General features: G+C 40.1%; 1 protein-coding gene across 5 annotated transcripts in view; it reads left to right on the forward strand.

The window, feature by feature from the left end:
- LOC140694822 (trafficking protein particle complex subunit 9-like) overlaps nt 1-24,359 on the forward strand; it is a 49,136-nt gene that overhangs the window by 8,319 nt on the left and 16,458 nt on the right. Inside the window, exons 2-3 of one of the 5 annotated variants that reach the window (XR_012070462.1) lie at nt 7,473-7,560; nt 14,531-14,674. Coding sequence is in view for 1 of the 5 variants with exons in the window: in XM_072957875.1 (XP_072813976.1) it covers nt 16,457-16,590 (134 nt within the window). In the remaining 4 variants the exon portion in view is untranslated. Of the gene's footprint in view, nt 1-7,472; nt 7,561-13,791; nt 13,979-14,530; nt 14,675-16,456; nt 16,730-23,094; nt 23,346-24,359 lie in introns of those variants that run through there. The other 4 variants (XR_012070461.1, XR_012070463.1, XM_072957875.1 and 1 more) reach the window with 4 other exon arrangements.

A 24,359-nucleotide genomic window follows, 5' to 3' on the forward strand; every position in this document is an offset into this window, starting at 1 on the left:
ATGAGTTTTACGCTTGAAAAGTAACTGCGCAGTGGTTTTCAAAGTCAGGAGCATTCCAGCTCAGATACTGGCAGTGATGGTTGCTGGTTTTCAATGAAAGAGCCTAAATTTGCCTTCTTAGCTTTTTTATTTTTGTATTGAGAGGGTTGATTAGTGCTTTGCGAGCATGATTTTGGGGCAAATTGAGGGCAGATGTCGTGTAAAAACAGTGAGATATTTCCATGCATTTTATTTTCTGGACATCACCAGGGCACATGTGGGGTTTGTGCCTGCAGGCTGGAATGCTGCAGGACTCCCTAATCCATCACCATTATGTCCTGGAGCTGCTCAGGTCATTGAATGCTTTTCTGTTGCTTGGAGGAAAGGTGGTCTGATGGAGATGATCAGATGTGCAGTTAAAGTGCTATTACTTGAAATAAGAGTAACCTAGAAACATTGCTCTAACAATACAGGATGAGGGAGGAGAATTGTCTGAGCTACTTGCAGTGGGGAGTCTTCTCATGTTTCTCCCACACCGTGACTCCTGCCAATATCCGCCACAGTCCTGCACGGTAGTCCTGCCGAAGCAAGCAAGCACTTTGCTCAGAAACGCACTGAATTTCCTTGTGCCTCTGTTTGTTGGCTTTTTTTTGAAAGCACATTTTGCCCTTTGCTTAAATGCCATCCATGCTAGTCAACTCTTACACTCAGTTTTCTGGAACTCGTCCATAAATAGCTGCTGAATGGATGAACAGAATGTAGTATCTCCATGTAGTGGAAGATTATTCACACGTAAGAGTGAATAAAAAAGAAAAAAAAAAGAGGAAAATGAAAAAGGCCACCTGTTTTTGGAAGTCCACCCTGACTGTTCAACCCACACTTTTCCCTTTGAAACCCAATCACTTATGCTCCACTCTACTCTTTTTGATAGTGCTTACCACCTTCTAATAATCTTTAACGTTTTCAAAAAAAAAAAAAGAAAGAGATGCTGATACCACTTCAAAATATACAAGCCTTGATAACAGCTTGTTAATTGAAAGGAAGCAGACACAAACGGTCAAATATTGTTGATTCCAGTGATCTGAAATGCCCAGAAAAGGCACATGCAGAGGCAGAGAGCAGGTGATGGCTGGAAGGGGCTGGTTGGAGGGGGATTAGGGAGTGACTGCTAGTGATAGGCGGATTCTTTAGGGGTGATGAAGTGTTCTGGAAATAGAAGGTGATGGGTGCTACACAACCGTGAGTTTGCAGAAGACTGCTGAGCGCTGTGTCTGGGAGTGCCTGTTGTTGGGGCATCTTTATTTTGTTCTCATCCTGCAATGTGAAGAGCCATCTTCTGCTGTGGCTGTTCTACTCCTGTGAGTGGTGAGGGTCAGAGACTTTGCAGAGTCATGTTTCTTTTTTCCCCCTGGGTGAGTGTAGGCAAAAAAAGATTTAAGCCTAAGAAAGTGCTCCATCTGCAGAAATGTCTTTTTGTTTTGCATGGTGTAAAAACCTTGAGAGCTTTTAATCGTTGAGGCCAGTCTGTGGGAGGAAATAGCCCGTGAAGCCTGTTTGAGCCTGGGAAGCACCGTGCATCTCTCCCAGACACGGGTGGGGATTTCACCCCCGTTCAGGCAGTGAAGGGCCCAGACCCGTGAGCAGACTTGACAATCGTGAATATTTACGTGTATCCGCTGCTTCATCTTGGATATTAATTTCAAGCTGAGTCAGTTTGTGGCGGCAGCCTCATCCTACATCAGGAATTTATACTATCTGCTCTTTGAGGTGAAGACCTGACAGACTTGATTATTTAACAGTCTGCCTTGAATTGATATCTCAGATTCCTTTGTCAAAAGCAAACAGCAGAAATACAGAATTCCTTTAATGCCAATGTGACCTGGAACGAGTTTAGTCTCTGTGCCTCAGTGGCCTTATCTGTGAGTGGGAAAGATGATAACAGTGCTTCCCTCAGAGGAGCTGGTGAGGGGAGAGTCAGAAGCACAAATGGAGGACTTACAAAAGATGCTCTTGAATGACCGAATTTAGTGCTCTCAGCCTGGTGAGGCCTGAGGGGCAGAGATGTCAGAACAGAGCAGTCCTAGCCGGAGCTCGATCCGTGATGGAAGCTGTTATGATCAGTATCACCACTGTGCGTTATCAGGTAATTTTAAGACTTGGTAATATGAATTCTTGAATAATGTTAAAGGACTAGACATCTCAGATCCAGTTTACATAGTCCTCAAGATTTCTTCTGAGAAATGGATGGTTTCTTCCCCATCTTAAATCTGAGATGAGTCTCTAAAAAATTCTGTATTCCTCCATCTTTTTGCTTTAATTTTCCATTTCCTAAAAAACCATGTTTTTAAATGGAGTTAATGGGGACTGAACTGAGTGCCTCATGCATGTTAAGCACTTACTCTCCCAAATGAGGTATAATCTCCTCCGTGATTTTTGTTAAAATTTACTTTCTTAGTTTACAGAGGTAAGAGGCCTCTAATTCTTTTTCTGGAGACTTGTCCATGAACCTGTAAATCTATAATTAATGGACAAAATTTGGTTTATTAAAAAATCATTAGAATATTCTGCAATTCATCCAAAAAGAAATGCTCATTGACTTAAAATGTTTCTCCTTTAAGGGGATTTCTCCTGTTTGGTCTAGCTTAATTTGTTAACAGCCATCCTCATCATCATAATGACCAAACTCACTGTGAGTGGACACCTACCTAAGGCTAAAATGTTTTCCTCATGTTTTAATTCATAGCAGGTGTTTGATTGTAGGTATCAGTGTCTCCATTTTTGCAGCTGAGGGATTGAGAGATGGAGCAGCTTGTCCCAATTACACGCAGCAGGCTGTGGCTAGCTCGGTGCTGGAACCCAGGCTGCACAGAATGCATTCTTAATTGCTCCTCTTATCAGCCTCCCGTTAAGTGGTTACCCGAACACCTGTGACTCCATAAACGGCCGAGTTTAGTGACCTCAGACTGATGAGGCCTTGAAAGGAGAGACACCATTGAGAAGTTGAGACAGAGTGGCAGAAATTAAAATTGTTCATTTTCACAAATTTTTAATTCTCAGGTAATTACATAAAAAGTTATTTTTTTTATTTTAGTGCTCTGTAAGCACTAAAAACAAAACATTAAAAATAATTATAGTGCAAAAGAGAAGTGAGCTCTTAAAGTCCAACCACTGCTAATGATGTTGCTTGTTTTCCTCTTGTGGCCCTTTTTGACAGAAATACTTACAAAGACTGAATTGGTTTTATGTAGTTTTAATATGGAAGAAAAGATTGTCAGTGAATATTGTAAGAAAAGTCTTTACTCTTTTCTTTCCTGTTGATGAATATGTACTTTATTTTCATGGCTTAAGTACATTTCCTCATTTGTGAAATTTGAGTAATATCGTTTAATTTGTCTGACTGTGAGAGGTAGATGCCTTGTATACAAAGAACCCAAGAGGTGCTTAATAAAAGTGTGCTGTCACAATGACAGATATTTTAGAAGGATCAACTCTGAATACTAAAGAGTGTCGCTTATTTCTGATACATATTCAATATGTATTTGTATGATATATTTGAATATGGTTTAAAGTAACAAGGATTCATTTTTTTTTTGGTGTAGTATGAAGTTTTAATGAAATCTGTATCATTCTAGTGAGACAGGGACTAGTTAAATTGCCTTAATCAGATGACCTTGAAGATTATTTACACAGAATATGTATTGTTACAAATCAGAATTTATGTTGCCGTGTAACCATCCACTCAGACATTTAAATTCGTGGGATTCTGACCAGATCCGTTAAGTTTAGTAAAATCCATATTGATCATTTTCAGGGAATAAACTCCTCTATTTTGTGATTAAAGAAAATTTTGATTTTTTTCTACATTCTTAACAGGTTTAAAATATCAAAACATTGATTTGACATGTCACTTTTTTAATAGAGAGAATAAAGCTCATGCTGTTTTATTATGTAAATAAATGTTTTTGTATGGCAACAAAATTGTATGATATCCTGGCTCTTTTAGTATTTTGCAAGATACATAGATAACCTACTGTTGGAAAAATACAAACGTGAATTTTATGAATATAGGCCTAGTACAGATCTGTTGGTTTTTGCTACAGTGCAAGACATGAGGCATAGGAGAACTTTGCTGCTGATTGCCAGGAGGACAGATCCCATGTCTCAGTTTCCCCTCCTGTAAAATGAAGTGGCTGAACTGGATTCTTTCCTCTTCTAAGATGAGTTTCCATGAGCCTATATCTTCTGTTTATATTCAGGAGTATTAGCAATATCAGATTAAATACTGAATATCCCTCCTTTCCCCTGAATCAAAGTGCAGCATGTGCTATATAAGTTTTATTTATCTGATTCTCGTTACTGATCCTACAGGCAATTTTTGTGTTGCATCTTTCCTGGTAACCTGGAAGGTCATTTTACCCATAGGTGGCACTGTTGCACCTACTTACAGTCTTAACTTTCCTGTTTCTAAAAGGAGGCTTAAACAACGTTATTTTATTTTGATTACTTTACTTAATGCTTCAGAATAGCCCAATGTCCATTATGTCTGTCTAACTGGAAAAGTTATTCTGCTTATATCTTAGATTTATTCTGTCATCTCACTGTGAACATTTCAGACTTGCTGTGCAAACAATAGCAAAATCGGGCTTTTCTTCTAGTGTTAGAAACCAGTGAGCCGGGATTTTATAAAACAGCTAGAAGCGGCATCTGGAGGACCTTAAAGGTGAAAAGTGTATTGAGTTCCCTGAGTTTTGACCCCGCCGCTGTGTGTTAATTGGTGGTAGGAGATTTGGTACATATACGAAGAGGTGTAGTTTTTGATATGGTTTGCCTGCACGCGCTGCCACTGAGCCACTTGAGCCTGAGTCAGTTCGTTTTGAGTTTTTCCCTCGTCTGTGAGATGGGGACATTCGTATCTGATTTGTAGAATTGTGAGAATTAGAAATTATATGCAGTGTTTACCACAGTGTGTATGTCAAGAGGGCTCTTAAACTTTAGCTGCTGTTTTGTGTGAAGCCATCATTTGAGAGTCTTTGGCAATTACTAAGAAACAGGAAAATAAGAAGAGATGGTTTTATGATGAAAGATATTTGAGGAGGTTCCATAGTTCCTATACCCATAATTTAGCATCAGCAGAGTCAGAACTGTTACACAGTCGCCCTAAACCAACGTTAAGCCACAGAATTATTTGTTACTTCATATATTTTGGGGTTTAAGGAGATCCAATACTTATACATATGTTGTCTCCAGCAGCCTACTGAGAGATGACACAAAAGAGTAGACAGGCAATAAATGTCTTCTTTGTTACTGATGAAGCCACGTTCTCCATGAACTTCAAGGCTGTGGGAAAATGCGTGTCATGATACTGTGTCCCAGAAATACAGACTCACCCTGTCCCATGTAGCTCTGGGCCACAGCGAGCCTTCCCTTGAGAAGACCTGCCCTTTCATGCACAGGGCTTTCCTGACATGGAGCTGAGCATCCCGCGTGCTTCCCAATGGTGACCAACACTGGAGTGAAAGGAAGGGTTTCACATGCCCTGCTTGTCTCCCCGGACTCACACCTCACTCTGTTAGTGTAATGAGTGCTAGCTGTGGGCCAGGGGCCAGGGGTGTGAAGGGAGAAGCACCCTCCATGGCCCAGAGGAGTGGTTAGGAGACATCCACTCCCTCAGTTTAAACAGGTGGTTGGATGGAACATAAGGGTGCTCCCCAAGAGTGTGTAAAAGGAGAAATAAGGATTTTATTTGGGACTTAGGCTAGCCAGGAAACAGATAAGATGATTAGAGGGGACACTTGTAAAACAATTTGATATTAAGTTGACATTTGTTGAACACCCAAAATGTGCTACATTCTTTTCTGAGCATTTTACAGAAATGAATCCTTCAATCTTCTCAACAAGCGAGTAAGGAAGGTTTGATTGTTATCCCAGTTTTACAGTGTGGAAATTGAGGCACACAGAGTGTAATTAAGTTGGCAAAGTCACAGAACTAGTAATTGGCAGAGCTGGTATTTAAACCCTGGCTGTCTGGTTTTGAGGTTCCCAGAGATGGGCTTTGGGTGTTTAGCATTATCGACATCCCTGAATCTTTATACCTCTGTGCATCAGTTAGCCTAGAAAGGACAGGGAAAGGAGTGTTACACAGGAGCTCATAGTCATTTCTTGGCCGCTGTCCACGGAGAGTGCACCGTGATTGGCGTTAATTGACTTCTGGGCAGTAGATCTGTTCGTATAATAGAAATATAGTCCATTGAATTAATCTAGAAACCCTTCCTGCTCCGTTTCTGTCCATGCTTGCCATGTGACTGCCTGCCCGTGATTGGGCCGTGGAGGAGAAAATGTACTCATGGTTGAACTCTGATATTTCAGTCTGGTTCATAGATTCACGTCTTCTGTTACATTAAAAATTTAAGTTTCTGGTTTCCTTGCATCAGTGTCTCATGAGCTTGGTTAATGTGAAACCAGTCCATGGGAGCCCAGGGATGATGACGGTATAATTTCTGAGCACGTTGAGGCACTTCTACCCGTGCAGACGTGGCTGGAGGATGTCCAGCTTCCTCACTGATTTCCCCCAACAGCATGGTCCTCTCCCACCCCTGGATGTGAGGTTGGGAGCTCTCTGAGTAGGCCAGTCAGAGGCCGAGTCCACCAATCAGAAAATGATGAAGTACCTGGAAGTGGGTTTAATAGAAGACAAGGGCTTCCAGGTTGTCAGATGGGCTGTTCGAGTCCATTTGGTGAAAAGCTGTCCACTGTCTGTGGTTGAGCTACTTCTTTGCTGTTGAAAAGTCTGGAGTAGATGAAGGGATTTTAAAAAGCAGAAAGGAGTGATTTCAGGTGGTACGTCCACACCGGTGAGAAGTGATGAATGACCGCCTTTGTGAGTCATAGACAGTCTTACAAACTTCATAAACCAGCTTTAAAAGCTCTTCCATCTGAGTGCACTTCATATGGGGTCCAGATCATCACTGGTCACACTGTGAGGGCAAGTAACTGATAATGGCAGAAAGGACACGGAGGCATCAAAAAGGTCTCAGTCACTTTCCCTGTTTAAAGGATGCAGCACAGTGTAATATATTTTAGCTGGTTTTTCACTGAAAAGTTTTTAGTGTTTTCTGGGACTCCCCAGTGCCCCAAGGTTCCATGCAGCTGGGTGTCCCCTCAGTGCAGCTCTGTCAGCGCTTGCCCTGGGCTGACGCGGTGTCACGGGGAGCAGGACAGTCAGCGTCCCCGGCTCCTCCGAGCTCCGTCTCCTCATCCGCAGAGCCGGGTTTCTCATCCGTGTCTACTTAGTAGGGTTGCTGAGAATCACACGTGATGCTTCAGGTGTGACTTTTGGTTGTCTCTGTGATTGGCATATAGTTAATATTTGATAGAAACACTTGTTTTTTTAGTATAATTGTAGCACCTAGATTGCAGTGGTTTTTAGTCTGCATTTTTTATAACTTTATTCTTATTTTTAAATATGCACTTATTTTTATTTATTTTTTTTGGAGGTACTGGGGACTGAAGCCAGGACATTGTGCATGCTAAGCAGGTGCTCTACAACTGAGTAATACACACCCTCCTTTTCTGCACTTGAAGGTAAATATTGCTATACACAAAATAGCTCTTAAACACCATCATGGGACCTAGTCACTGTATAGACAATTGAACACGTATACTATTTCAATAGGAATAAATGTTTTTGAGACATACATTTCTGAATCTGTTAATGTGCTTAAAAACGATCATAGGTAGTGATAAACACGAATCTTTGATCCAGTACTTCTTAGAGACTGTTTTGCCATCAAGGGAAATTACATTCTACAGAGAAGGCTAATTGGGTCTCTTTGATATTTAGATGGTTTAGCAGATGATGAAGGCTTTCAAAAGCTGACAGTTTTGTATTTTAAAGTAACTACAAAGTTACCTTCTACAAGTTGTAAGTACTAAGCTTGTGAAGTGCCCAGTAATCCAGGGGGTATGTGTCTGTGTCTGTGTCTGTGTCTGTGTGAACGTTGGTGTGTGTGATTTCAGGAAGGTAGAAAGAAATTCCATATAGACTTCTGATACCTTTCTCCTCCATTTCAAGGTGTTGGCATATATTTACACTAATAAATTGATATTCAGTTGTCATTTGGCATATTGGGAATAAGACTTTCTCATACTTGTTTCAGAAGAATTAGGGAGCATGAGCTTAGGAAATGGGAGGAGATAGAGGCAGGGAGGTTCTTTAAACTTTGTGCAGAATTAGAAACAGTAACTTTTCTCTTTTCTTCTAAAGCAAACTGGCACTGAATTGTAACATACTATTACTCAGAATTGCTTTTCTGATCAGATACATGTACCTCAGATTTTTAAATGCAACATGAATGATGAAATGTGTTTTAGCAGTTATTTTTAAAAGTAGTCTCTTTTCAAGTAAAAGGCTATAGCCTGTTCTTTCTTCTAGCGGTACAAGAAATTCTCATTGTTCTGTTGCAATGATCTATGTGCTTACTTTCTTTTTTTTTTTTCTTTAAGTGCTTTTTTCATTGTGGTTTGAATGAATGTTTAAAATTTCTGGATTTTGATCTTTAGAACATGCTGATTTCTCAGAACTGTTAAAAACCTGATTGTTCACTGCTCTTTGTTTGGTGGGGCACCCTATTGATTTCTGTTGTCTGTTAAAGAGTGAAATTCTTCCTCTAGCCTGCAGATCATTAAGTGAATGGTTTGCAGTGTGCCTTTAAAATTATTTGTATGCATTGAGCATGTTTGTCCAGTGAATTTTAAATTGACTCATTGTAATGACTTTGATTTGATTCTGTGTCTTTTGCTCCTCTCCACAAGAATTTGAATTCTCTGTTGCATTTTGTATACGTGTTCTTTACAGGGGAAGAAATTTTGCATTTTTTACAGAGGTGGGTTTTCCTATCCCCTCTGAATGCCTTCTAAAATTGATACAATAAAAATCAGTTATTGCAGTGCATAAATATTTCATAAATTATTTTTTGGCATAATCAGAAACAATGACCAAGAATGATAATAAAAAATACGAAAACCTTCCTTCCTTTGAAGAATAGAAATCAGGTAGTCAGGCTCCCTCATGCTTTGTGCCTGACACACTTAATCTCATGTCATTGTGTATCATGATTCGGAGATGGTATTGTTTCAGGTTTATAGATTTTTGTTTTAACATTTGTGTTGAATTCTTTCTCCAGGCTGATGTTTCCTGTTGGGTTTGTGGAAAGAGTAGAAGGGAAAAAAATACTTTGTTTTGTTTTCAGGAGGCCTGAGTTGATGGGAAAAGAGTTGAGGGTGGGCTGAGGAAAAGAGTGACACTCCCTCTCCTCCTGGTTGAAATTGATAAACAAAGAAATCAATTAAGTATATCGATATTTGACCAAAAGAAGTTAGCGAGCCCAAACTGGCTAGAAATGCACAATGGAAATTACTAAATTCAGCTTCAGAATGAGGTGCTTTACCAAGTAGAAGCAGCTTAGAGCAATCAGAAAATCAGTAATATGATGAGATATAAATGGAATATTATATCTTTTATTGCTGAAACTTTTCTACGTTAAGTTGTGTAGAGCTAAAATTAAGTTTCAATCACCAGGAGTTAAGAGAGTGAGTGGTACTGTAGGATCGTTATTCACGGATGTGCCTAGACCCTGATAGAGTGGCTGAAGATGGCAGGAAGAGACCCACATCCAGGATTTTCATCCTAGGGTGTCCTCCATAATGGTTCCATGTGGAAGCAGATGATTGGGTTAACAAATTGTAACACACCCCAGTCGCCTCTGAATTTTAAGAAGAAAAAATATGCTTTGATACTGCTTTACAAGCAAGTTCCTGTGCATCCTCACTCCAGGCGCCTTGCCTTAAAAAGCAGAGACAATGCTTTGCTTGTGTAGTTGAGGTTTTAGATAGCACTCTGCTGGTTGTAAAGCAAGGACCGAGACCCTCAGCTATAAATGCTGGGCTTGTGTGTTGTTAGATAATGTATTATCCCCAAAACAAGGACCTGGCTGGTCTGGTGGTCTGCTTTTTAATGAACATATCTAAAAATGTATCTTGTTCCCCTCACCCCATGACTTCCCTAAAGATACACTAATCCTTTGTACTCATTGTGTATTCTACAATCTCTGCCTCATCCTGTCTTTCCCGAATTTCCTCCTTACTATCTCACAACTGTTAACGAAGTTTTCCTTTGATTATACCCTATAAATATGGGAGCATTTGAGAGGCTTATGGAGATGGCTCCCTAATCCCTCTCGATTTCTTGACTTTTTCCACAGAGTCTTGAATAATCATTCCTTGTCAGTAAGGCTTCTTCCAGCCAGAACCCACAGTTCCAGGTGAGAAGGATGCAGGCTTTATCTCTCCTACCGGAGGCAGAGACAGAAGAGAATTGAGATATGCTCCCCCGTGATCCCTTCCTGCCCCAGGTCTACTGCAGTTCACCTGCAGCCTTCTGGCCTCTGCTCAGAGGGCCTCTGTCCCAGGACTGACCTCAGCGTTTTCTTCCCTTGTCAATATTTCCTGTGCCTTTCAGAACTTGGTCTCTTCTCTGCAATTCAAACCTGGCAGATGTGATGGTGGTCAGCGTGCTGGTGGGCAGTCCTTTGGGGACCCCCAGGAGCCATGCTGATTCTCCTTAGTCTCTCAATCAGGGTTACGGAGCAGTCGAGCACAGAAGGAAGCCCATTCTCGAGATGTCAACAGAGCATTTCGTCACTTTCATTTTATTTTTCAATTTTTGGTGGAGAAATTATTTGTAGTGAACTGTTCCAGATATTTGCCGCCTGCTTTCCTCATCACCATTCCTTGTTGTCTCTGGTGCTAGTTTTATAAACCAGGTTTCTTCTCTGGTCATTTCTGGCAGCTGGGCTTGCCGAATCCTTGATCTGTATTTGAAACAGAATGCTTCCTCGTGATGTCAAGGTGATTTTCCTATTTCTGAATATTTCGTGTACACTCAGCAACTGTTTCAAGTGAAATGCTCTTGTCCAATTTCGGTTAACTCACATTTGCTGATCTCCTGCTTTCATGCTGAGAGCAGTTTCTTTTTCCTCTAATAAAAGTTAGCAATTTGCATTTACTATGGAAGATACTGGCCCAAGGTCCTTTTGTTCTTAAGAGTTTTAATACAATTCACCCATTAAAATGTACATCGGTTTTTACTCTATGCCCAGAATTGTGCATCCCATTCAATCTTAGAATATTTTCATCCCCCCAACAGGAAGCCCTGTATGCATAAACAGACATTCCCATCTTCCCCATCCTCCCCCAGCCCCAAGGAGCCACTTTTCTCTCTGTGGATTTGCCTGTGCTGGACATTTCATGTAAATCGAGTCACTTCATATAAGTGGAAACGTCTATTGTGACTGACTTCTTTCACACTGAGTAACGTTTTCAATATTTGCTCATGTTGTGGCCTTAGTCACTATTCTATGCTATGCTATTGCTGAATAACATTCCACTCTATGGCTGGGCCCCACTGTTTACCCATTCATCAGGTGATACGCATTTGGGTTGTTTCTGTTTTTGGCTGTGATGAGTAATGTCGCCGTGAACACTCATGTGGTATTATTTATGTGGATATTTGTTTTCAGTACTCTTACGTGTGTGCCCAGAGAGCAGAATTGCTGGGTAAGTCAGAAACGAAATGTTCAACTCTCTGAGGCCCTGCCAGGCTGTTTTCCAAAGTGGCCACGCTGTGTTACATCCTCACCAGCAAGGGCTGCGTGCTCCGCTTCCTCTGTGTCCTCTTTAGTGCTTGTTACGCTTTTTTTTTTATTATACCCTATTGTAGTGAGTGTGAAGCGGTTTCTCCTAGTGGTTTTGACTTGATTTCCCTTACAGCTAATGGTATTGAACATCATTACATTGTGCTTTATGGACATTTGTATATTTTCCTTGAAAAATACCTTTTCAGATACTTTATTAACCTTTTAATTGAGTTGCCTTTTTATTGTTGAGTTGTAGGGTTTCTTTTTCTTCATTTTGAGATACAAATTCCTTACCAGATAAGTGATTTGAAAAAATTTTCTCCTCTGTGTTGTTGTTTCACTTTCTGGATGGTGCCCTTTGAAGCAAAGTTTTAAATTTTGATGAACTGCAATTTGTCTCTGTTTTCTTTGTTTCTTGTGCTTTTGGGGTATTATTTAAACTCTGAGGTATTTTATTTAAGCTTTTATATATAAAATAACTTAATTCTTAGGACCGTTATAGGAGATGGGTGCAGTTGTTGTCCCCAGTCTATGGATAGGAGACTGAGATGCAGAAAATTTCACTGAAATATCAGTGTCACATCTACCTAGTGCTGTGGGATTTCAGACCCTCATGTTTGTCCCCAGCATTTGTGATCTTCACCACCATGCTCCACTACTGCCTGGAATCGTTAATGAAAATGACTTTCATTTTTTGATTTCTTGTTAGTTTGTTTTCTCATTGGGGACCTCATCTCCTTATTTTCCTTTCGGATATCAGTGTAGATTTATTTTAGGTCTCATGTAGGCAGAAGCATTGCTATCAGTTAACTTCTTTATTACTCACTCTCCAGTGATGATTGTTGCTAGTTGACCTAACCAAGTCATGCTTAAGTCTTTCCTGCTAATGACACTAAAAACAGTCATGACTTATAGAATGCTCAAAGAAAGTACTTGATTGATTTTATTTTGCTACCCAATCAAACCAATCAAGTAAAAACCCCAGTGTTGACACAGACTATAAGCCCTCCAGAATAGGATCACTGTCTTCCTTCTGTTTCATTTATTTGGTCACAGTGTCTGGATAGTGACTTGCTGTCCAGCAGTTTTGTGAGGATATGGTGCTCGTGAATCATTGTAAGGACAGAATTTTGACAACAGACTGTGTTGTTCATTTCACAAGGGAAAAGATAATATAGAAATACTGCTCAGATTTATTTTAAAATTAAGCTTGGAATTTTGAGAAGAATTCAAGAAACCATACAAAGCTCTTTTTCACTAATTTTAGATCTATCTTAGACACATATGGTTACATAGCAGAGTAAGTTATCAAGTACATTTGACAATAGGAGTGTAATATTGATTATTTGTTTTAGTTGAAATATTCTACCTGGGATAAAGTAATCAGTGCCCATAAATGAACAAATATGTTTGTATTTCTATGCAACATGGGAGCAGAGTTCATGTTTCTATATAATATGTATGACTGTGTGTTTTAATCTGTCTGTCAGTGTTTTTATAGTTTTTCAGCAATGTTGTAACTTCAGAATTCTTCTAACATATTCACTCCCGATACTACTGCAGTTTGTACTGTGTATCCTATCTTATGCATGGGATTCCACTGTCCCCTCAGTGAGGAATTTCCTCTCCTATTGAGCTAGTAGCAGAGTTAAAGGAACAGTGATTTCAAGGCCTTTGCTCTCCACGTGTTCGCAGTTTCCTGTCAATCACGATTTTCTCTTTCTTGTGTTTTCATTGTGCAATTAGAATTTTTGAAAATAATTATTAATATGTTTCACCAGTCTTCCTAGAAATTTGATGTGTTTGTGCTTTTCAGTTTTCAATTTATGAAAATTGTAAATGCAGACTTGTTTTTAAGTAGTCCTTTTTCACTAGATATTTGTTTACCTCTTTATAGTTAAAATAATTTTCCCCAATGAATGAATCGGTGTGCATGTTTTAAAAGATACTTTAGTTTTTATTTTTCTTATTCTAACAGGTATATTCGTTGTACAGAATTTAGAAAATAAGGATAAACACAATAATACCTTAAAAATGGCCTCTAATCTCACTTGTAGATACAGTTGTAATGTTTGAAATTGAGAATTACAAGTCCTCTCACTTTGTTCTACTCTTTCAGGTACGTTTTGGTTACTGAGACCCTCGAATTCCCATATGAATTGTAGCAGAAGCTAGTCAGTTATTGCTGAGGAGCCCGCTGGGATTGTGATCAAGACCACGTTGTATGTGTGCTTCACTCTGGGGAGCACTGCCATCCCAAGAATATTGTCATGTGATCCAGGAATTTGCGTGGTTTGTCTTTCCAGGTATTTAGGTCTTCTTTAATTTATTTCAGCAATGTGTATGGTTTACATAGTATTATTTTACTTTAATTTTTGCCTTTATACTGAGGACAATTGTGCAAGGTACCAAGATTAGAATTGTATTATAGCCCTGCAACTTGCTGCCACCATGGACGCTGTGGTCTCTCTTTGCCCTTTGTAAAATCTCGCACAAAATAGGACCTAAGTAACTCTCTCTTGAAAGAATGATTATATGATTGCTGGATGATGCTTGAGAGTCCTTGTGATGATGTCTTTTTCCCAGACTTTCCCCTCTTCTTAAATATGCCCTTTCTCTTCCTTTCCTCCAGCCTGGGTTTCAGCCTGCCTGTGGCATTGATTTTCCTTGTCTGTGGACTCTTCTTTTCACTAGTTCATGATAATGTTACATGTCGGCTGTGGAAACTTGCTAGATGTCAAGAAAGAGCAAATCCATTGCATGCTAGTATTTTTAGAGTGTGTTATTGAATTATCAATTGAAATTAAATCAGGCTGACCCATTGAGCCATCCCCTGAGCTCTTTTTCCCTTCCTACAGGTGATACTGCTCTCGTTGCTGCATGTGCCCTTCCCCCAGACTTAGTTTTGGAGTTGAGTAAATCACCATCACTGGAGCCCTCTCTTTAAAAGATGAAGAGAACATTTGCTCCTTCTCCCTGCTTGGGGACTTGGATGAGATGAGGTAACAGATAAAGAATGAAGCCCCACCTCATTCTGACCACTGCTCTTTCCGTTCATTTCTCCAGGGGAAGAGTACAATTCAAAAATATAAAGATTGTGAGCTAATGAAATATACAAGACAACCGATCATTTATTAAATACACTTTCATGCCAGAAACAAATGTATTATACACACAAAAAGCACATAAATTACGGTAGTACTGTGGTTACAAACGTGGGCCGAGTTCGAGTCCTGCTCTGGAGTGACAAGTCCTGTGAAATGGAGAACTTGTAGGTCGGCTTAGCCTCTCCCGGACTTTTTTCTTTCCTGCAGAGACAGGGCTCGCTAGTCATCCCTCCCCCGTAGAGGTGCTGTGGGTTGTAAACGACGCGCGTGGGCAGGCCAAGCACAGCTGCTCGTTCCTCGTAAGTGCAGGATAGCACAGCTTTTGCGGTTACGGCTTTATGATCGCACTGTGTAGACCCTCAGTGCTCCGAAGGGATGTCTTGCGGATTGGAGATGGGATTCTCACTTCTGTAAATACCCAAAGATTGTGTTATTGAGCCTTGCTGATATAAATCTATTCTTTAGAAAGTACATAATGTAGATATATTTTTCAAACATGCATGCTTTTTTTCTTTTATTATTTATACTTCTACCCTCTCATCACGTTGTGTGACTTTTGATGGAATCCAGGAAACAGTCCTAAGCCACCTGCCTCTTCACACTTCTTCGTGATGGTTTTCTTCCTTGACTAGAAGAGGGTTTTGCATAGGAAATTTTGTTTGCTCCCCTTCTCTTGGAGTCTCCCTGTTTGTCTGCCCATCTCTCACCTGTCCATCTGTCCATTTCTCTACCCACTCATTCTTCTGACTTGTTCCAAGAAGCACTTCAGGCAGCTTAAAGAAGAACAGATACCAAATAAACAGGTGAGAAAATGGGGCCAAGTTCACAAATTGAGGCTCGGAGTTGAGCCTGTTTGAGAGTTGCAGGTGTGAGACACACGCCTCTGCCTTGTGACTTATAAGATAGACAGCATCAATGTTCCTGAGGCTCCCAGCACACACAGGGAAGCAGGGTTTGTGGGAGATGCTCACTGGCTGTGAAATAAATAAGTGGCTTAGGAGAAGCCCAGCCTTTCCAAATACTAAGACTTAGGAGAATATTTTGAGTGTCTTCCAAAATCTGAGTATTGCATCTTTTCTTTTTCAGAGTTTTATGTATAGTTGGTTAACATTCTATAACTGGAAATTTCTCCAAAACTGCTGCCCACGTGAGTCCCATGACTCGGGAATGGGGTGGTTCTGCTCATTGAAGGGTGTTGGCCAGAAACGGAAAATGACAGCCTCCAAGGAGCCTGGGATTAAGCAGTTATGTTTTGTCAGTGCTGTAGATTTCAGAAAATGCTTTTACCGTTTCTCTCCATCTGAGGAAGCAGCGTGCTCTCTTCCCAGCATCAGGAGTTCAGGGTCTCGGGATGGTGGGGGCTGACTGCACTGCCGTAAAGACAGCTGAGCTAGTCACTGCATGTGTGTTGCTTTCACGTAGTGCATTTCATGTTTTTTAAAAGGTTTCAACATGTAGTTAATTAACTGAGTTAATTAACATTTAATAAATATGAGGCTTTTTTGAAAAGACAGTTATAGGCAGAATATAAGTTGTGAACACTTTAAAAATGGCTTCATTAGTGAAATTTCAGTAAGGAAGATTCAGTTTATCTTATTTACGCCTCTCTTTAAAAGTAACAAAGAAACAAGACAGAAAAAGCAGAGGATTACTTCTGTTCTTCCTCTCGGCTTGCAGGTGCCCTCACCTCCAGTGGCATCCATCCAGACACCAGCACTGACACTGGCCGTGCTCAGAAATGCCTCAGCCCTGAAGACACAACTGACAAATGGAAGGGAGCCGCGTCCTGTTACAGCGGGTGCTCTCACTTTGTGGGTCCTTATGTAACTGCGTGGTGTTATTCAGGATCGCCCTTTCTACACTGTGTGACGGTGCTGCGGTGTCTCCTAGTTATTTGTTTCTGTAACTACTCATGTATTTTTTCCAATGTGTGGTACTAGACATCTAAAAATGCATTTTTCAGATGAAAAATAATGTGTATTTAATATAAAAGTCTGAAAAAAGAGTCAAAAGGGTCTATCCTGGTCCCAGTACTCAAAGATAATAATTAACACTTTAACATCTATTTTCTGTTCTTTTCATCAGTGTGTATCAGCTCTGTCATAAAAACCAGTGAGCACTGTGTGCCTGTTTACTGTGTGGAGACCTCCATTTTCCATTCGGCTTATTACACATTTTTCTACAATATTCTATCTCCCCTGACATGATTTTTAATGACCAGTATAGCATTCTGTTTTGTGGAGGCATCGTCCATTTTACTTTGTACTTAAGTAAACTTTTAAATTCCAAGTATACTTAATTGAAATTCTGAAAAGAGAACTGTGGTGGTACCGAAAGTCCCCTACTTCCCTTCCCCTTTTTTCCTGAGAGTAAAAGCTGCTGACAATGTGGAGTATATATTTCATGACCTTTATGCCTTTGTCATATATATATACACACATACATACACGTATATGAGAAATCTATGTATATGTGTGTGTATATATGCTTTATTGAAAAATAAGGCCATACTATATGTTTTCTGTAGCTCGGTTTATTCACTAACGTATATATCATAGACCTCCTCCCACTCCAGACTCACCCGGTCCTTTCAGATAGAGTAAAGGGGTCTCCTGATGTGCAGGTTTGGTCTCTTGTGTAACGACACCTTTCGTGGGAGAGTACTGTGGACAAGGCCTTGGACCACGCTGAAACGCTGCAACTTTAGTGCCCACAGCTCTCCGTGATTTACCGCATCATTGTCTTGATGGTGGACACTTAAGTTTTCTCCATTTTCCACTGTCAGAAAGGGTGTTTGACTGGCATCCTTCTTGTACAAACATTCCTGTGATCTTGTATGAGTATTCCTTTAGCTAAGGTTTCTGGAAATTTAGTCCTTGGATGTGACAACTTCATACATCACAGGATGCTTTCAAGTGAATCTTGAAATTCCTTCTCCTGTGGGGCATGAAAAGATGTAGAATAACTTATGTAACCAATTCTCTATCGCTGGATATGATTTCACTTCAGCATTTCTTCCCACCATTGTAAACAGTGCTGTGCAAATGTTCTGATGAGTACATCTTTTTGAACTGATTTTTTCTAAATGTAACGATTCCTAAAAGTGGAGTTCAGCCTGTGTGCACACACGTTTTTCAGAGTTTACATATCCATTGACATGTCATCCTCCAAAAGATCGCTCACAGTTTGTTGTCTCAAAGATGGACACTAGCTATAATATCTTTTAAACATATTTGCCAATATGACGAGCAAAATGATTTTCATTATTTTAGTTTGCACTTGATGACCAGTGAGGTTTTGAGCATTTTTCACTCATTAGCCATCTGACTTTTAAAAAGTGAATGATCCCTTTTGTCCTTTGCAAACATTTAAGTGGGGGAGCTTCTTGCTGCTTTGTGACAGCTCAATGTGTATTATGAACATTAACCCCTTGTCTTCATCAACATGTATCAGAGAGCTTTTACTTGTCATTTCTTGCCTTTCATTTTGTTCAGTAGGTTCATTATTGTTGTGGCCCAAAATAATCTTAAGATAGTAAATGTCTTCTTTTTGGGTTTTATTCTTAGAAATGCTTTCTTATAATGGTATAAATTTCTTCTGTAGGTTTTTTTAATCTCTAAGATGGAGATGATAATGGTACTTGTTACAGTGAGGAGAAGCTGAATTGATATGAGCAAAGAGTTGTATTTGCTCTTATTAGTACTTTCTAATATTTACATCATTTTCTGTAATTTTTCTTGTGGTCATTTTGACGGGAATAGAATTTGTTTTTTCCAGGTATTCTCTGATTGTAACAAGACAATTATTAAATTCATACTTTGCTTTTTAATTTGAAATCCCACCTGTAAAAAATACTTATGTATACTAGAGTCTCTTTTTGAGCTCATGATTTATTTCTGTCAATCTTACTTTCTTACTCTAGCACTATATCTTACATATTGTAAAAATTTATTTAATATATTACAGTGTGAATTTTTTGATTCTTTTTTCGATCCCTAAATTTCTTGGCTTGTATTATGACTTTATTATTCCTGAAGAATTCTAATATAATTTTTTCAAGTTAAAAAAAAAAGATAAGTGTTGTCATGGGATTTTTTAGTAATTTTGAATTATCTTTAGGAGAACGTACATCTTTAAAACTGCTTTCCTCCATACAAAAGGTTGATGTCTCTACTTTCACACTTTTACTTTACCCCTCAGTACAGTCCTGTACTTTCTCCATGTACAACATGGGCATTGTTTTTGAGTTTATTCCAGATTATTGTTGATGTTTTTGTTAATTTTTTAAGTGAGAAATTTTTGCTATTATATTTTTTAACTGTTAAAACTGACACCTAGGAAGGCAGATTCGGTTTGTAAATACTCACTTTGTAACTTCTCATTTAAAATTGTAAGTATTAAGTACTTGTTACAGAATCCTTTCTTTTCTGTTTTTAAAAATTTGTTTCCAAGATTCTCAAAATGGTCATAGCTAAGTAGTATAGGTGGGGAGACAGATGGAGAGAGGTAGTGTGGCTCATGTACAAACTGTGAGCACTTTCATGGCTGCCTTTATGCTGGAAAAGCTGATAAACAGTCCAGCTTAAACCAGGGTGGCTTTGTATGCACTTGAAATCCAGCTTTCCTGCCTGTATGGTGAAGCCTGGTAGGCGTGGCAGGTAGATGATCAAGGTCGAATGGAGGTTATTGGCTGCACAGAGCACTGTGTCTGAGAATTGGAGACCATCGCCATGGGAAATGCTTGGTGCCAGGAACAATGCAGAGGAGCTGGGGAACCTTGTGTTAAGGATTTTCCAGCCCTGGGAGTGGGAATATCAGACTCTGCACTCAGATCTGAGTTTGAATTCATCCTCTTTAGTTTACTTGTCCTCTGACTTTTGTCAAGCTATATACCGTCTTTCACTTCCTGTTTTCTTGTCTCTCAAATTAGGAGAATTACATCCTGCTGCTAGAGTGTTTGATCAGGTTAAATAATTTGTGTCTATAAGATGTCACATACAGTCACAAGCTCAGTGAGAAATGGGCTGTCGCCTGTTCTTCTGCAGCTCAGTGCTTGACAAGACATGGGGGAAAGCCAGTCCCTAATTTGTGTGTGATGCAAGTAGGAACAAAATTAATCTCTTGCCTTTCCCTAGCAGTATTCTTACAGCTTTGCTTCATTTACTTCTTTCCTCCTTTCCTTTCCCCTTTCCCAACCTCCACCAAAAGAGCCTCTCAGAAAAATAGATTCAAATTACTTTAAAGGTTGGCTCATCCTCATGAAATGATAGTATCATAAAAAAAACTGTGCAAATCCCAGAATATATTTTATATGATTTACACACACACATGTGCGTGCAAACACACACACACACAAAATCAGTCTACCTCCCACTTACAGAGGGAGAAGGTCCACTTTTTCTGAGTTTTCATTCACAGAGAGTGAGAACAATGTCTCTTACACAGACTTTCACCAGGCTTCGTGCATGGTGTTTTTAATTGAATTTCTGTTTGTGGCCATAGATATAGTCTCCTAATAGAAGAGAGAAAGTGGAGACATAGACATTCCGCTGAGATATTGGTGTCATCATATTTTAGTTGTAAAGGACTTAAGACAGCATAGAGTCGCAACATTTTATGGGTGAGAATCCATGATGTTGTAACTTAGACAAGAACCTGGGTCTTCTGCCATCTTGTCCACGTGGGTGAAGAGGCAACTGGGCAGGGGATAGTAGGGATCCTTCCTGCTTCACTTCCATGTTCTTGCTAGTTTTCATTTCAGCTGCCTTTAGTTTATGTTCATGAGGCCACTCATGGGAAGGTCACTCTGTCCTGATAGATTGAGTTTCTTATCAGCGAAAAGCTCTGGACCCACTCATATTTCCCAGAGTTTTCTGCTGACCTGCTGACACTTTATATAATTGAGACCTAAGAAACTACTGAATATAAAATCCTTATTGTTATCATTTCCCCTCGAGTTCCATAGGAATGGGGTGCTGTCTCAGGCTGTCTAAAGCCAGATCTGAACAAAGATAGGGTGATGGGCTGTGCTGCTGGACCTACACAGTCGAAGGGGATTTCCACCTTAGCTTTATAATCAGGCAGATTAGTTCAAATCTTGCCTTTACCAATTATTATCTTTGTGTCTTGGGGGAGAAACTGTACTTTTTTGTGTCCAAATTTGTTTATCTGTAAATAAGTTCAGTATTTATTTTAAGGTTTCTGTTTTAGAATTGAATGAGCTAATTCATTCATTTATACCTAAAATAGCGATCGCATGGTTCTATGCTGGTGCCTTGGTAGTTGATTACTAAGGGAATTGGCAGTGAGAATGGGGGTGGGGGACCCCTGGATAATAGAGCTTATATTCCAGGATATGCTTGTAAAAGACTGGATGTGCAGTAGATTTTTACTAAATATCTACTCCTTTCCTAATCTGCATTGATTGTTTATATATCTTTATACAAATATATTAACAAGTTTTATTGCAATTTAAATATTTTTGTAGTATTTACATTATGTAGCTATAAAAATACATGAAATAAAATGATTTGACTTTTATTTTCTTTTCAATAAGCAAAACAAAATGAAATAGAAAAGAAAAAAGTCTTGAGGGAGTAGAAATAATTTTATTTCTGTGGAATCAATTCCGTATAATAGGTCTTTGTCATGTTGTTAAACAGCATATAAAATTGATAGGCTGTGACATACTGGAAATGAGGAAACAGTGGAGACATACTACCTCTAATGCAGTCATTTTGTTACCAAGTCCAAACTCGTTCTGCTTGCTGCATGACAGGCCAATAAATGGGGAGATGAGATGTTGGAGTAAGGAATAGTGACTTCATTTGAAAATCTGGCAGACCCAGAAAATGGCATATTGATATCCAGTAGAACTCTCTTCCCCAAAGCAGAATTCAGTCTCCTTTTATACTAAAAAGCGGCGGGGATGTGGTTGGTTGTTGCAAACTTCTCGCTGTACGAATTGTTTGTCCTTGGAATCCTTTGTTCCTGCAGCTGTCCATGGTGGGTCAAATTAAGGTGCCCCCATAAAACCTCCAAATGAAAGAAAGGTTATTATCTATTTTGCAACTTGCCATCTGTACATAAGTGTAGAAGAGCTAATATCCTTAAAGATCAGAGCCCGGAGAATAGGCTGTCCTGGATATTTCAGGCTAAAGGCAACTTTTTTTTACAAAAGGTGCAGAGATAGCAAGTCGGAGCCTAGAAAACAAGGTACAGGTTTAAAGCCAAACGAACACAGCTAACATGGAGTCAAATTTGTTCTTTTCTTTTACAATTTCTTTTTCTAACTCATAAATAATTTTAGTAAGAAACATGAGAAATTTTTTTTTATTTTTGCTTCTTAATAACGGATTACAACTACACTTTAGTGAGCAGGGATGCTGTGCGTGCCTTGGGGTCACAGCAAACTCTTGTTGGGGGTGGTCGACCCTGTAACATACCGGATGTCCCGTGAGTGTTGGTGAGGGTCCCCCTAACCAGGGGCTCTCTTCGGGAACCACCATATGGGCATTGACCTCTGGAGACCTCTTTTTCAGCTGCAGGAAATTTTTTCAGATTTTGTGATGGAAAAATCTCTCCAGCTGCAGATAATCAGGGAATAAAGGAAGAGGAAAAGGGCTTGAAGTAGAGTAGAAGAGAAGGACAGAATATCAGGGAACGTGGGGGCTTGGCAGCGGGGCCTCGGGAGAGAGAGGAGCAGAGGTGTGGAGGGTCCCGGCTACGGAACTAGCTCCTGCACCTTTCCCCGCACCCAAGCCACACAGCTTTTAATTGGGCCCAGGACTCCCTCCTGTCTGGATGTCACCCTGGGCAGAACTTTGAGAATCGAAGCTAAGGGGTGGTCAACACTCACCTAGGGGGTCACTGAGGACTTTGCTCAAGTCCACATTGACTTTTCCAGTCATGTGCCTTCACCTGTTCTTTATCTCAGGATCTGAGAAGCAGGAGCAAGGAACTCATGGAGAGATCCAGGAAGATATCTGACTGTGTTAAGAGACGACAGTCACAGTGACACGTGGAGCGAAGACACTTGCAGTAAAGTAAAATAACTTCACAACTATTGCATCAGAGCTGCAAGTGTGAGAGAACCTAAGCCTGTCTCAGAGTGCAGGGGACAAGAGAAAAGGAATGGTAAAATTACCACTGACATTTGAAATTTTGTTAAAAAGAATGCTACTGTTAATTGTATCACTTGAATGTATGCAGGTTTTTTTCTATGAGAATTCATAGGTTCACAAAACCCCACCAGCCACTCTTGCTCCCATCTGGTGTGGGCTTTCTCAAGCACAGTGCCCTTCCTGCTTGGGTGGGCCACGCTGCTGGTCCTCGCCTGGGGCCGGACTGCTACAGGACACTGAGTCCCCGAGGCACGACCTGGGATACATGACAGGAACATCTCTGCTCTTGGCTGAGGGCCTCCGTTTCCCCCTGCAGTGTAAGAATGCCGGTGACTCAGTTAGAAGCATGCATCCAAGCCATCCTTCCGTGTCATCACCATCTAGAAGCGGTGCCTGAATATTCTGAATTTCTGCAGAATGTTGTTTGCAATCACCTTGAACAAGTGAGTGTGTGTCCTCTTTCAAGTGGAGGAATTACTGCCATTTTCCTGGAACTTACTCACCACTAGTCCATCTGAATTTTCTGTGCTAGGATTCAGTATAGCCTGCTAATAACTCTGCAGTCAGATCTTGAAACCCTGATGAAGAGGATTATTTATTTTCTTTCCTTATATGATAGTATTTTACTTTCAAAATTCTGAGTTTTCTGTTCTTGGAGGAATTTTTTTGGGGTTTGGAGAAACAACTTTGCTCTTACCATCTTTGTGACCTGTTGCTATATGCATCTCACCTGTCTTCTGTCACTTGTGAGGCGGTTCCATTTGTGACCCTGTCCGGGTTATTCATGTTATAAAACATAAAGTCTGTAAAAGTACAGAACCCTTTTACTCCGAAGACATTCCACAAATACTCCTTTAATCTGGGTGTGGTTTTAACAAGACACAAACATTAGAACATATACTTGCAGGTTGCCAGTGCAAAATCCCCAAATGAATAGTCTAGCTCAACATCTAAAATCTTTCTTATCTACCTTGGATATGTATGGATAAGTGAAGCAGTTTGCTAAGAACCCAAGACCAGGTTTAGGATACAGGCTGATGTAGCTCAGCGGGTCCTCCCAAGCTGATGCTCTGCCAGAGAGTGGGGTTGAGGGGAGAGGGCGTGCCCTGCCCTCCATGAGCTGACAGTTTCATGGCAAACACCTTCACAAGGTGAAGAAATTGGGGTTTCTTCTATGAACAGTGGGTCTGAAAAGAGCCCAAAAAGCATGGGAGTGACACAATCCCATTTGTCTCAAGTAGGGGAGAGTGGCTGTGGGGCCACTTGGGAGACTCGTGAGTCCAGGTGGGCAGTGTTGGTGGCTTCCACTTGAGCGGTAGGATAGTGGGTAAAAGCGAACAGATTGAAGGCATGTTTAGATGGTAAAAAGAAAGATTTAAAGCTGTCTGTGAAGGTAGGATGGAGTAAGGCCCAGGTTTCTGGGTGGATTAATGAGTTAAATGATGGTCCTGCTGTGC

This window comes from Vicugna pacos, unplaced genomic scaffold (assembly GCF_048564905.1).
Source record: "Vicugna pacos unplaced genomic scaffold, VicPac4 scaffold_104, whole genome shotgun sequence".
Classification (NCBI taxonomy): Eukaryota; Metazoa; Chordata; class Mammalia; order Artiodactyla; family Camelidae; genus Vicugna; species Vicugna pacos.